The sequence below is a fragment of the Salmo salar genome, chromosome ssa24 (genome assembly GCF_905237065.1).
Source record: "Salmo salar chromosome ssa24, Ssal_v3.1, whole genome shotgun sequence".
NCBI lineage: Eukaryota > Metazoa > Chordata > Actinopteri > Salmoniformes > Salmonidae > Salmo > Salmo salar.
In genome coordinates this window covers 16,485,005-16,499,932 of record NC_059465.1, presented here as the reverse complement: position 1 = coordinate 16,499,932, position 14,928 = coordinate 16,485,005, and the positions used below count along the sequence as shown (strand labels likewise).

General features: G+C 41.7%; 1 protein-coding gene across 1 annotated transcript in view; it reads left to right on the top strand.

Annotated features, from left to right (window-relative positions):
- Positions 1-5,205: 5,205 nt before the first annotated feature.
- The window catches only part of LOC106584982 (sodium- and chloride-dependent GABA transporter ine), a 64,365-nt gene continuing 54,642 nt past the window's right edge, over positions 5,206-14,928 (top strand). The window contains exons 1-2 of the mRNA XM_014170689.2: positions 5,206-6,158; positions 13,506-13,640. Of these exons, the coding sequence (XP_014026164.1) occupies positions 5,918-6,158; positions 13,506-13,640 (376 nt within the window). The 5' untranslated portion in view covers positions 5,206-5,917. The remainder of the gene's footprint in view (positions 6,159-13,505; positions 13,641-14,928) is intronic.

The window sequence follows — 14,928 nt, the reverse complement described above, 5'->3', positions numbered from 1 at the left end:
CCTGTCAAAAGTTTTAGAACACCAAGTCATTCAAGGGGTTCTCTTTATTTTTACTATTTTCTACATTGTATAAATGATAGTGAAGACATCAAAACTATGAAATAACACATATGGAATTATGTAGTAACCCAAAAAAGTGTTAATATATGTTATATTTGAGATTCTATAGCCACCCTTTGCTTTGATGACAGCTTTGCACACTCTTGGCATTCTCTCAACCAAAGCAAGTCTCTACATGATTCCATATGTGTTATTTCATACAATGTCAAAAATAGTAAACCCCTTGAATGAGTGGGTGTTCTAAAACTTTTGACCGGTAGTATACCTGCGCTCTGCTTTTCATAAGTTAAGTTAGGCCCTAATCTATGGATTTCATGACTGGGCAAGGGCGCAGCCATAGGTGGGCCTAGTCACACACTTGGGAACCAGGCCCAGCCGATCAGAATTCATTTTTTCCCCCCACAAAAGGGCTTTATTACAGACAGAAATATGCCTCAGCTCCCCCTCAGATGATCCCGGAGGTGAAGAAGCTGGATGTGGAGGTCCTGGGGCTGGCGGGGTTACACGTGTTCTGCAGTTGTGAGGCCGGTTGGACGTACTGCCAAATTCTCTAAAGCGACGTTGAGAAACGAACTTTCAATTCTTTGGCAACAGCTCTGGTGGACATTCCTGCAGTCAGCATGCCAATTGCACGCTCCCTCAAAACTTGAGACATCTGTGGTATTGTGTGACAAAACTGCACATTTTAAAGTGGCCTTTTATTATCCCCGGCATAAGGTGCAACTGTGTAATGATCATGCTGTTTAATCAGCTTCTTGATATGCCACACCTGTCCGGTGGATGGATTATCTTGGCAAAGGAGAAATGCTCACTAACAGGGATGTAAACATTTGAGAAAAATAAGTTTTTTGTGCATTAAGAACATTTCTGGGATATTTTATTTCAGTTCATGAAACATGGGACCAACACTTTACATGTTGCGTTTATATTTTTGTTCAGTATATCTGGATTTCGCCTATCAGATAGGATTAAAGGCATAGAAATAGAATGAATAGAACAGGAGTCCCCATTCAAGTAAATTATTTGTCTGTTCTGTTCATCTTTTTTTTAAATGCATTTATTCCTCTAGATAGACATAACTTTTGAAAAACTGGGCCAAAACACAATTGACACTAGTCACCCAAAATGGTTTCAACCATCACACTGAATAGCTTGTAACTCCAAACCATGCCGCTAGAAGAAGCCATTGTGAGTCTTTGTGGCACTTTTTGGTAGATCGCTATATGACAATAAAAATTCAATAAAATCAATCTACCCCTATCCAAGTGATGTTTGTTTCAATTTACTAAGGTCTTATCAACATTTTTATAATGAAACGAGTTAATTTATTATTCAAATCAAAGTTTTGGTCACGTACAGTACACAGATGCTATTTCAGGTGCAGCGAATTGCTTGTTTCTCTAATTGTGTTGTATTACTGAATGAAACTAAGGAGATGCACTCAAACCAGCCTTTGTGATTTAACTTACGTTAAGTACATTACTTTAGCTTTGAGCAAAACTTGAATATAATCTAACCTATTCTAGAAGCCTATAGTTTGTATAATTTTAATTTATTGTTCACTTGTTTTTCAACAATGTCAGGTACAGGCAGGGATGAATGGGGTAAGAAATAATTTGAACATCACAGGTATAAATTCCCACTGGACCATGATAAAATGCAATGTGAATTGTGATGTGCTACTGAATCAAACTGAGGAGATGCACTCAGACCAGCCTTTGTGATTGAACTTACGTTAACTACATTACTTCAGTTGGCTGCTTTGAGCAAAACCTGTATGTAATATAACCTATTCTGGGAGCCTAGTGTGTGTATGAACTATGTGGAATATTTTTGGACCATTGGCTTCCCTGAAAACAGGTAGTGACAGGAGGAGCAATACGAGTCTGTCAGAGATTGTCATGCTGATGGTGATGTTGGCTTTGGTGGTCCACACAATGAAGAACCAGGTGTCCCTTCCAGTGATGTGGAACTGCCCTTTGACCAGTAAGAATCGTCTTCACGGAGGCTGTAAGACCCTTTCTCCTTGAAATAGAAATTCTTCGACTTGACTGCCTCTTCAAATGGTAAGGTCCCTTGCACCATAGGGACATTTGACCTCCACCATGGCTGTGGTGCCCACCAGACCTTCCGGTGAGGCACCCAGGATCCCAGATCCCTTTTTAGAAACGAAGGAGTAACACACTTGGCCCTAACCACTGCTCCATAATTGCTGGTCGTCAACCTCCCTCTTCTCATGGTGTGCCAGTTGGGGTTGATGCGCCGTCCAACTGTTGCCTGCCGTATAGCCTTCTGTGCTCCACCAACAGCGCCATCCCAGCCAGGATGCCTGCATACTCCAGGTGCCCTTGTTTTTTAACAATGTCCGGTACAGACAGGGATGACAGGGAGGGTAGCAGTTTTTCTGGTTCAGGGATAATTTGAAGTGCTCGTAAAATGCACTATGTGAAAAATGAATGGTGGAAAGACGATTGGAACCATTTCCGTGTTTGACCACTAGGTTTTCAAATCAGATCACATTTTATTTACATTTACGTCATTTAGCAGACGCTCTTATCCAGAGCGACTTACAAATTGGTGCATTCACCTTATGATATCCAGTGGAACAACCACTTTACAATAGTACATCTATATTTATTAGAAGGATTACTATATCCTATCCCAGGTATTCCTTAAAGAGGTGGGGTTTCAGGTGTCTACGGAAGGTGGTGATTGACTCCGCTGTCCTGGCGTCGTTATTTGTCACATACACATGGTTAGCAGATGTTAATGCGAGTGTAGCGAAATGCTTGTGCTTCTAGTTCCGACCATGCAGTAATATATATCTAACAAGTAATCTAAAAATGTCACAACAACTACCTTATACACAAGTGTAAAGGAATGAATACGAATATGTACATAAAAATATGGATGAGCGATGGCCGAATGGCATAGGCAAGATGCAGTACATGGTAGAGTACAGTACATACATATGAGATGAGTAATGTAGGGTATGTAAACATTATATGAAGTGGCATTGTTTAAAGTGGCTAGTGATACATTTCTTACATCCAATTTTTAATTATTAAAGTGGCTAGAGATTTGAGTCAGTATGTTGGCAGCAGCCACTCAATGTTAGTGATGGCTGTTTAACAGTCTGATGGCCTTGAGATAGAAGCTGTTTTTCAGTCTCTCGGTCCCAGCTTTGATGCACCTGTACTAACCTCGCCTTCTGGATGATAGCGGGGTGAACAGGCAGTGGCTCGGGTGGTTGTTGTCCTTGATGATCTTTTTGGCCTTTCTGTGACATCGGGTAGTGTAGGTGTCCTGGAGGGCAGGTAGTTTTCCCCCGGGGATGCGTTGTGCAGACCTCACTACCCTCCAGAGAGCCTTATGGTTGTGGGCGGAGCAGTTGCCGTACCAGCTGGTGATACAGCCCGACAGGATGCTCTCGATTGTGCATCTGTAACGGTTTTATAGGTATTATGACGCGTCCGCTATGGCGGACTTTAATATTGCTCAGCAGCGACTCAAACTTTGCAGGTGTTTCTGATTAATAAACAATGCCATGCTGGTGGGTGGTAACAATCAAATAAAACCCAGCCTTCAATTAAACATAGGCGGAAAATTATTTATACGTAATTTCATAAGACACGTCATTGGCACAATTTTGCATGAAGCGGGCAGTTCGGTTTTGCCACTTCAAGCCTAAATATATCATACTTTGACTAAAACGCTGACTTATTGACTTACATCATTGTGCAACATCATGGGTAAACTCTGGCCATCTTTCAATTCGACAAGCTGTCCCAGTTTATATGAGGTCCCACTCTTTCCGAATTCACCCTATATTGAAATCTAAAACCACAAGATCGCTTTGTTTCTGGGTATTACTGATAATTGCTTTCCTTAGTGAGGCTTGTACCTCCAAATAAAATTATTAAGAATCGTATCTAAATCCTTTACAAGTCAAGCGATAATGAAAGATAATCGACTGAAAAGGTTTGATTTGAGTGTTTACACAGGCAGCCCAATTCAGATATTTTTTTCCCCCTAATTGGTCTTTTGACCAAACACATGCAATATTCTCACGTCTGCGCTTTTTCAGAGCTGATCTGATTTGTTAAAAGACCAATTAGTGAAAAATTGGGTCTGCCTGTGTGGACCCAGCCTTTAAAACAGTGACGTCAGACATCGCACCAATGATTTAAATATACACTTGATTTATAAGGGGCACTGTTTTGAAGCTCCCGCGCCTCCATCTTGGCACTCCCTCACTGTCGTAAAACACATTTGGAGCTATAGAAATGCATTTATTAATGTCTCAATTCGTTTCTGCCACGTTTATTATATTAAAGACTCCTTAATGCATATTTTTATATAATGTGAGCGAAACATACAAATAAAACCTGAAAAATATATATAAAAAACCTTTTCCCTAAAGTATAATTATTAGACTACTAATGTTACGGTCGTCCCCACTACAACAAAATAAAAACTTAATGTAATTTTGTAAATACATGTGACACTTAATTGAAATACTGTGGAATTTCATTCATTCTTATGGCGGACAGGGTAGAGCCAATATGGCCGACCGGTGGCTTCAGAGCCTGTCAATGGCCAATACATAGCATCAGCAATCCAGGGATTATATACATTATTGCGTCACACTCGACTCAGACCAAATCTTAACCACACTGCTAACCTTATGCCTAACCCTGAAGACCATTTTTGTGTTCATTAATTTTGACTGCCAATTCGTAGTTTGTGGCTGTGGTAATGTGGGAGAAAGGTAGACTTGCTGAGGGAAAGAAAAATATAAATACATTAGCTAGCGAAAGAGAAGACTGGCAGCTGACCCTGAGTGGAGATAACAGGTGGCCATAATCCCCAAGTAGGAACCACGCAACGGCCAGGCAAACTGAATATATGCCAAGCGTAAGCATGCAATGCAACATTATTTTCATATCCTTATGAGGAGAGTCCAGCCACTACTATGTTAGAGCTAAAAGCAGATATGGGCATTATCCAGCCACTACTATGTTAGAACTAAAAGCAGATATGGGCGTTATCCATTGGGTTGAAAGAAAATGGTGGCAGAACGCATAGGGGTTTTTACGTCATTTACATAAAGGATGGACCTATGTTTTGTATGTGCATAAAAGCAGAGCCGGGGCCTAAGGAAGGCAGTTGTTGTCCGCGGACCAGCTCGGCTTTATTACTCTGTATTAAAGTCTATATTGAATTTACAAGTTCTTGTAAGAAGTGTTATTCTTAAGACAATTTTCCACGACAGTAACTAGTGGAAACCCACAACAAGGGCATCGCTAGGAAACTACGGCACGTAGGGGCGGGTACCCGATTTTTTTTTTTATGACGGTACATAAGCAGGTAGAATGAATTTTTAGGTCAATGTTTCGGTGGGTTCATTGAGGTATAATAAGAACGGGTAGGTTACCGGGGGTTTAGTGCATATTATCATGCATGTGAATTGATGGTAAATCGGGGCATTACTTGCGATATGTCAGTCAGTCTTCGAATGAGGTGTCACCTGATGCCTACAGTAAGATAGCGCACGTTGTAGGCTAAAGCTAGTATACCAATATAATTGTGTTTCATAAGGGAATTGAGTTGTCCATATTGTCTGTAGCCTATTTGCTTTAGACATTTTAGTCGTGCGCCTATTATATATTTCCTGCTATAGGCTTTGTCCATAATATTCAGTATTATCCTACTGATTTATTCTGTTATAAAGGTTCTCGTCACATTTAGCCTATTGATTAAGCTGAAAATTCGACTGTTATCTGTTAGTAAGTGGCATAATTGCCCATAACTTAATTGAAATTGTTGGTGAGAGTTAATACTATTACACTTTACAATGGGAGTGGGGTCCGAAAAGACATCGTCCACCACCAAGGGGGTCTACAATGAGGAGACTGATAATGCTTTGAAAGCACCCTTAAACGTAGATGCTGTGTTATCAAAGAAAGTGGGGCACGCGACAGCAGAAAGAGCCACCTGGGGCCGCCGCCTTGAGTTCGTCCTCGCGTCAGTGGGGTACGCGGTGGGACTTGGGAACGTGTGGCGCTTTCCATACCTCTGCTACAGGAGCGGTGGAGGTAAGCATGTATATGTGGAAGTATAAATCCAATAAGATTTTTCGGTTTGTTTATTTTAGAAACCAGTCAATTACTGAGCATAGTCACATGAAGTTTGCAATCCTGTTTGTTGCAATTTTTTTATTGCAACATACACATTATAAGTGCAGTGACATGTGTTGTTTTACGGTGTCAGCCATAGTAGTATAGAACCCCTGGAGCAAATTAGGGTTAAGTGCCTTGCTCAAGGGCACATCAACAGACTTTTCACTTAGTAGGCTCGGGTATTCAAACTGGCGACCTTTCGGTTACTGGACCAACATTCTAACTGCTAGTCTACCTGCCAACAGGTATGAGCCATCTGTGATGTAGCCTACATAAACGTTACTTGTGTATGTGCCTTCTGGTTGGACAATAGCCTTAGTAATTAAAAAAGGAGAAGCCTTTTCACTATGCAATAACAAGGTTGCTTTCAGAATAAAGATAATGTGTTCATTTATGTTGGATGTTTGTTTCTTGAAGATGTATGACATTTTGCTTACTTGCGGATTTTAATCTTACTTGCATGCCTTTTTATAGAATATAGGATTGAGCCAAATGATGCCATATGGATTCTGTTTTTAATAAAATGTTGAAACTTGGATCTCAGGGAATCTGTCTGCCCCATCCTCTGAAATACACCGCAAAGGAAGACTTTCAGGTTGAGATTAACGTCAAGATGTTATGAATATAAACTGGACTTCTTGAAGGAGCCAGGAGCCACACGACTAATTTTGCTGGGACTGTCTTGGAGTGGTCTAAGTGGGGAGGGGAAAACTGCAAACGAGCTGTTATTGGCAGAGGTTTGGAAATCTTATTTGTATTGTTCTATTAACGAATTATCACCAGGCAGGCAAAAACTATCCCAAACTCTATCTTTTCAAACAGCTCTTACACTAAAATTATGATAATTTTCACAGTATTATTCAAACCACATAGGTGGATAGTAATATATATATATATATATATATATCTCACAGGAAATCATGTTTTTGACTGCACTGGTCCTTTATTGTTGTATCATCATCATGACTTTGCATTGCCTTGGCTTACACCTGGCACAGCTGAGATCTAGGCATGTGTGACTCGGCAAAACATCAAACCTTCCCAAACAACAGACACTGATGATTATGTGTTCTGTTGTATTTCCTCGTTAGACTTGCCTAGTTAAATAAAGGTTCAATAAATACAAATAGTTTACTTCTTCTCCTGCTTTGCCACGGACCTCACTGTATAACAGAAATGTACTACCTTGACAGATACCATTTGCTCAGGCACTTAGAAGGCACTGAATTAATCTAACATTCATTGACATCCCTGGTTTATGTAGCAGACATAAATTGGATTTATAATCTTTTGGGGGAATTGGCTCTTGGTCTAATGGTCAAGATCTATGTTTCTCCTGTGAGGAACCAGGGTTCAGATCCTGTCTGTGACAACTACAATACGGGGTCTGTATCTCATTCCCTCACCCGAGAGCTGAAAACAAGTATAAGGACATTTCTAGTTGTAGTTTAGGGAATTAAGACTGTCTTGGTTTTATTACAGTAAGACGCACCATGTGTTGCCTATTCATCCTCCTTGGTGTTAAGCTATCTGTCATGGTAATTACCATATATGACCGTTTCCTGGGCTAGCAGTCCAGACCTCTATCCAGTTACTGACATGCTGTATTAGTGGTAGTAGTAGATAATAGTTGATGGTGAGTCGAGTTTCAATTGAATTGAACCAACATTGAGAGTTCATTGTTTCTTGTATTTGAGTGCTAGCTAAGCAACTTCTCTAAACCAATGATCACTACTGGGTAGGGCTGGGAATTGCCAGGGACCTCGCGATACGATATTATCACAGTACTTAGGTTCAGGTATGATTTATGTATTGCGATTTTTCACGATTCTATATGTATTGAGATTTGATGTTCCAAACATATTTCTCACTATGTCTGCTGCAGAAAAGACAAGAGAGCATGAGATCTGTCATGGAAATAAGTGCTGAAAACATGTTGGCTTACTATTTAAAAAGAAAATGGAGAACAAGCTATAGGATAAAAAATACCGGAGTTTTGGCACAGGTATAGCAGACTAGCACCAGTTAACGCTACCTACAGCCTACAGTAGCAAAAACAAAAATCAATAATTGGAGTCAAATATCAATATAATATCATCCCAAAATTATATTGCGATATGTAACTATATCGATTCCCCACACCAGTGCCATGGATCTGGGGGAGGGGGGGGGGGCTTGGGCCTCAGGCCTTGAAAAATACAAAATTCAACTGATTGAAAGTATAAGGGGATATCAGTGAGAAATGCCGTGGTCAAGGCTACGACGGCGCCAGTGCAATGAGTGGAGCTTACTCAGGTGTTCAAAAGCGCATATCACGGGCCTCCCGAGTGGCGCAGTAGTCTTAGGCACTGCATCGAAGTGCTAGCTGTGCCATTGGAGATCCTGGTTCAAGTCCAGGCTCTGTCGCAGCTGGCTGCGACCGGGGGACCCATGGGGCGGCGCACAATTGGCCCAGCGTCATCCGGGTTAGGGGAGGGTTAGGCCGGCAGGGATGTTCCTGTCCCTTCGTGCACTAGCGACTCCTGTGGCGGACCAGGCTTGGCTGGATTGTGTTTCGGATGATGCATGGCTCTCGACCTTCGCCTCTCCCGAGTCCGTTAAGGAGTTGCAGTGATGGGACAGGACTGTAACTACCAATTGGATACCATGAAATTGGGGAGAAAAGGCACACATCAGACCGAGAGCCTAATGCTTCTTAACTAGTTATTTACCATCCCTATAATTTTCAGCAACATCAGGGAAACTGGGCATAAGATTTGTGCTTCATGTACAGCAGTTCTGCACCATCTTTAATTGAGCCTCTCATTCTCCTTAATTGCCGGCTTCAACACGTTACGGAAAGAGATTAACTGTATACGAAGCTCTGGGGACAGGTCGTCTGGATACTGGACAACCAATAAATTGTCAGATGCAAACTGATTATCATCTTTAGCGGACATCTGTCCTTGAGGGCTTGAACAAAAAAAGTGGTTTGCGATTTCGTTCATACTAGTGAACTGCTATTTGAGTTGTGTGGTTGCAATATCAACAGTCCCTTATCTATGGTATACAGTGCATTCGGAAAGTGTTCAGACCCCTTGACTTTTTCCACATTGTTACTTTACAGCCTTATTCTAAAATGGATTCAATTGTTTTTTCCCCTCATCAGTCTACACACAATACCCCTTAATGACAAAGCAAAAACTGGTTTTTAAACATTTTTGCAATTAAAACATTTTTGTATTAAAAATAGAAAAATGTAAAGATCATATTTACATAAGTATTCAGACCCTTTACTCAGTACTTTGTTGAAGCACCTTTGGCAGGGATTTACACCCTCGAGTCTTCTTGGGTATGACGCTACAAGCTTGGCACACCTGTATTTCTCCCCTTCTTCAAATCAAATCAAATTTATTTATATAGCCCTTCGTACATCAGCTGATATCTCAAAGTGCTGTACAGAAACCCAGCCTGAAACCCCAAACAGCAAGCAATGCATGTGAAAGAAGCACGGTGGCTAGGAAAAACTCCCTAGGAAAAACTCCCTAGAAAGGCCAAAAACCTAGGAAGAAACCTAGAGAGGAACCAGGCTATGAGGGGTGGCCAGTCCTCTTCTGGCTGTGCAGGGTGGATATTATAACAGAACATGGTCAAGATGTTAAAATGTTCATAAATGACCAGCATGGTCAAATAATAATAATCATAGTAGTTGTCAAGGGTGCAACAAGCACGTCCGGTGAACAGGTCAGGGTTCCATAGCTGCAGGCAGAACAGTTGAAACTGGAGCAGCAGCACGGCCAGGTGGACTGGGGACAGCAATGAGTCATCATACCAGGTAGTCCTGAGGCATGGTCCTAGGGCTCAGGTCCTCTGAGAGAAAGAGAGAATTAGAGGGAGCATATTTAAATTCACACAGGACACCGGATAAGACAAGAGAAATACTCCAGATGTAACAGACTGACCCTAGCCCCCCGACACATAAACTACTGCAGCATAAATACTTGAGGCTGAGACAGGAGGGATCAGAAGACACTGTGGCCCCATTCTCTGCAGATCCTCTCAAGCTCTGTCAGTTTGGATGGGGAGCGTCGCTACACAGCTATTTTCAGGTCTCTCCAGATATGTTAGATTTAGAGACTTGCCCTGAAGCCACTCCTGCATTGTCTTGGCTGTGTGCTTAGGGTTGTTGTCCTGTTGGAAGGTGAACTTTCGCCCCAGTCCGAGGTCCTGAGCGCTCTGGAGAAGGTTGTCAAAATCTCTCTGTACTTTGCTCCGTTCATCTTTCTCTTGATCCTGACTAGTCTCACAGTCCCTGCCGCTAAAAACATCCCCACAGCATGATGCTGCCACCACCATGCTTCACCGTAAGGATGGTGCCCAGTTTCCTACAGACGTGACGTTTGGCATTCAGGCCAAAGAGTTCAACCTTAGTTTCATCAGACCAGAGAATCTTGTTTCTCATGGACTGAGAGTCCTTTATGTGCCTTTTGGCAAACTCCAAGCGGGCTGTCATGTGCCTTTTACTGAGGGGTGACTTACATCAGGTGGTGGAGTGCTGCAGAGATGGTTGTCCATCTGGGTTCTCCCATCTCCACAGAAGAACTCTGGAGCTCTGTCAGAGTGACCATCACGTTCTTGGTCACCTCCCTGACCAAGGCCCTTCTCCCCCGATTGCTCAGTTTGGCTGGGTGGCTAGCTCTAGGAAGACAAACGCACACTAGCCTAGCCTCCCCTCTGAAAGAGCCTGCACACACACAGCCACGTGTGTCTAGCTGGGGCTCCTATCATGCAGTTTCTGACTGGGGTCAGTGTGGTAATGCTCCAGCCTGGAGGGTGGGAGGCACAGCCACAGATGCACACATGGCTTACATCACCCAGCCTAATCTCACTGCTCCCTGCAACAGCAACAATATCCTTTCCCAACAGTCTTACTCATAGCGGCCTACAATGAAGAGCAGGGGGGTAATGGAAAAGGTTATCCTACTTCAAAGACTACAGGTTTTCATGAATATCTTCACTTTCCTTATAAGTTATCCCTGTTTGAATTCATCTGGGGAAGAGCTTGCGTCTTGGCACAACAGTCTTAATACTCCCATGAAAAAAAACAGGTTTTTAGAAATGTTTGTAAATGTATTAAAAAAAAAAAAAACGGACATTTACTTAAATGTTCAGATCCTTTACTCAGTACTTTGTTGAAGAACCTTTGGCAGCGTTTACAGACTCAAGTCTTCTTGGGTATGACCCTACAAGCTTGGCACACCTGTATTTGGGGAGTTTCTCCCATTCTTCTGCAGATCCTCTCAAGCTCTCAGGTAGGATGGGGAGCGTCGCTGCACAGCTATTTTCAGGTCTCTCCGGAGATGTTCAATGGGCTTCAAGTCCGCGCTCTGGCTGGCCACTCATGGACATTGAGACTTGTCCCGAAGCAACTCCTGCATTGTCTTGGCTGTGTTTTGGGTCATTTTCCTGTTGGAAGGTGAACCTTCGCCACAGTCTGAGGTCCTGAGCACTCTGGAGCAGGTTTTCATCAAGGATCTATCTGTATTTTGCACCGTTCATCCTTCCCTCGATCCTGACAAGTCTCCCAGTCCCTGCCTCCGAAAAACATCCCCACAGCATGAGGCTGCCACCACCATTCAGGTGAAATAGTTCCATCTTGGTTTAATCAGACCAGATAATCTTCTTTCTCATGGTCTGAGTCCTTTAGGTGCCTTTTGGCAAACTCCAAGCGGGCTTTCATGTGCCTTTTACTGAGGAGTGGCTTCCGTCTGTAAACTATACCATAAAGGCCTGCTTGGTGGAGTGCTGCAGAGATGGTTGTCCTTCTGGAAGGTTCTCCCATCTCCACAGAGGAACTCTGGAGCTCTGTCAGAGTGACCATCGGGTTCATGGTCACCTCCCTGACCAAGGCCCTTCTCCCCCGATTGCTCAGTTTGGCCAGCAGCCAGCTCTAGGAAGAGTCTTGGTGGTTTCAAACTTCTTCCATTTAAGAATGATGGAGATCACTGTGTTCTTGTGGACCTTCAATGCTGCAGACATTTTTTGATACCCTTCCCAGATCTGTGCCTCGACACATTCCTCTCTCGGAGCACTATGGACAATTCCTTCGACCTCATAGTTTGGTTTTTGCTCTGACATGCACTGTCAACTGTGGGGCCTTATATAGACAGGTGTGTGCCTTTCCAAATCATGTCCAATCAATTGAATGTACCACAGGTGGATTACAAGTTGTAGAAACATCTCAAGGATGATCAATGGAAACAGGATGTACCTGAGCTCAATTTCAAGTCTCATAGCAAAGGGTCTGAATACTTAAATAAGGTATTTTAGATTTTTAGTTTGTATAAATTTGCAAAAATGTCTAAACCTGTTGTCACTTTGTCATTATGCGGTACTGTGTGTAGATTGTTGAGGGGGGGGGGGGGAATAATTGAATTCATTTTAGAATAAGGCTGTAAGGTGACAAAATGTTGAAAAAGATAAGGGGTCTTAATACTTTCCAAAGCTGCTGTATCTTGGCACGCATCATTCAAGACTAACTTTAAGTTGTGTGCAGCGCAATGGACCTACAGGCCATAGTGAAAATATTTGCACACAAAAAAGGAGGACTTCAGGAGACCGGGGAGTCTCTCTTGTTGGATTTGATTTGATTTAATTTACCTTGAATATTGCAGCCCATTTGTGTAGGCTATTAGCCAGTCAAAATCCGCGGAGTTTAACAATGAATAATGGCTGAATTTATCCTCAAGCCGACTACTTTTTTTTCTCTCATTGTTTGGCTATGTGTTTCATGTGTCATTTAAAAGAAAAAGTGTATAAATAGCAGCCAAATACAATATACAGCTATAGATTGTACACTGCAGAATGAAACAATCCCCACTAAGCTAGTGATTTGAGGGTGGACTGACTGTATTATTTGGCATTAATAGACTGGTTTCACACGCAACACCTTTCTATCCAAGCTGGGAGGTAGCGTGAGGACGGCTCATGTCATGCAGGTTCAAGTAGCCTATACAGGACAGTTGTATATTAAAATAACAAATATATTGGTAGCTGATTAGTATGTTGCATCAAACACTTATTTTACAATCAGCAATGTTTGAATTTCCAACATACGTTATTGCCACCAGCCAGCAATTTGTGACACTGTGTATAGCTTTGTGAAATGTTACGCTTAACAAACTCCGACCTTGCGGGGGTCCAAATAAAACAAGACATCTATTGTTTATTTTGAACACTTCTTGTGTTACTAATCTATTTGGCTCCATATCTCCCTTCGTTTAGGTGCCTTTCTCATTCCTTACTTTCTCATGCTGTTTCTGTGTGGCATCCCCCTTCTCTTCATGGAGTTTGCTATTGGGCAGTACACCCGCCTGGGACCGGTGCATGCTCTAGCCACAATCTGCCCCTTGTTCAAAGGTGAGTGATATCCACAGGCCTATGGTTCCCAAGGCCTCACATGTTTAGCCTTTATCCACCATTTTCTGTTGGTTTTAGTCAACCTGGAAGTGTCCAGCAAAGAGACAATGATATTTTAATGAGCGCATATGTACAGTACGCCTACTTGGCACAGGTAAAGGGATTAACATGTGGAGGTTCAGGTTGCTCCTTTGTTCAAAAGGGGAAGGGTTTAATAAACTGTTATCAGGTTCCGGTGTTACTCGACAATGTCATATGACTCAAAATTGGCTTTAAACAATAGTCTACATCTTTGTTGACAGGTTATCAATTATTTAGACATCACACATGAATAGCATATTGGGTTTATACTAGGTGTTCACAGAATAAAATAATAATAGATGATAGATTTATGAAATTAACTGCCACTCATAAGTATTTACACTATACCACCCATGCAATAATTTTGCATCATTACTTTCACCCTTAAGTGTTCTTCACTAATTAACATTTTTTCAAAAACAAGGTGCACCCTTTTGTTTAGCTTTAATTTAAGCTCTCCTTCCCACGTTAGAGAGTCCTGCCCATGTGCTACAAGTTATAAAAGGAATGGCCTTTGTACAAACAGTCCTTTATAAATAAGATGTTTCTTAAAAGCTGTGCTTGTTCACAGCTTCTTTTCTTTTTTTCTTCTTCATCTGTCACATGTTTAGTTTCATACCTACTGTTCATGGGTAACACGTCATGTGTCATACATAAGCTTTCCAGTACACATAGTGTCTGATTGGATTATGTTTAAATGAACTATTTCCAAATATCATTATTAGTATGGACAAAGCCTAAATCATTCTTGTAACTTGTTATGGAGGTTTATCACACATCATATGTTATACGTTTTATTTTGTGTTAACGTTGATCTGAAAGGCTCATTGATGCCACTAGAAATGAAACGTGACCCATAATGTACGTAGTAATATGTAACAGACCCATCCTTATAGACCAACTAAGGAGAAATGTGATGAATTGTATCAAGTAATTCTTTAACGTTTCAGTTTATTTTGGTTAGATGGGTTTGCACCTGTTATATCCTGAAGTGAATAAAATCATATTCCTTCTTAACCTCATGTTCAATGTTTTATGTTTCAGGCTCCTCTGAAAAGAACAGGTGCAAATGTGAAGTAATACAGAGTAAAATCCACATTTGTGAGAGATTTTTTTATCCGTGACAATTAACTGTTGGCCAGTCTTCTTTCCATCTAGTTAAATAGTACACTGACATGATGTTTGCCCCATTTTGGCTTCACTTCAC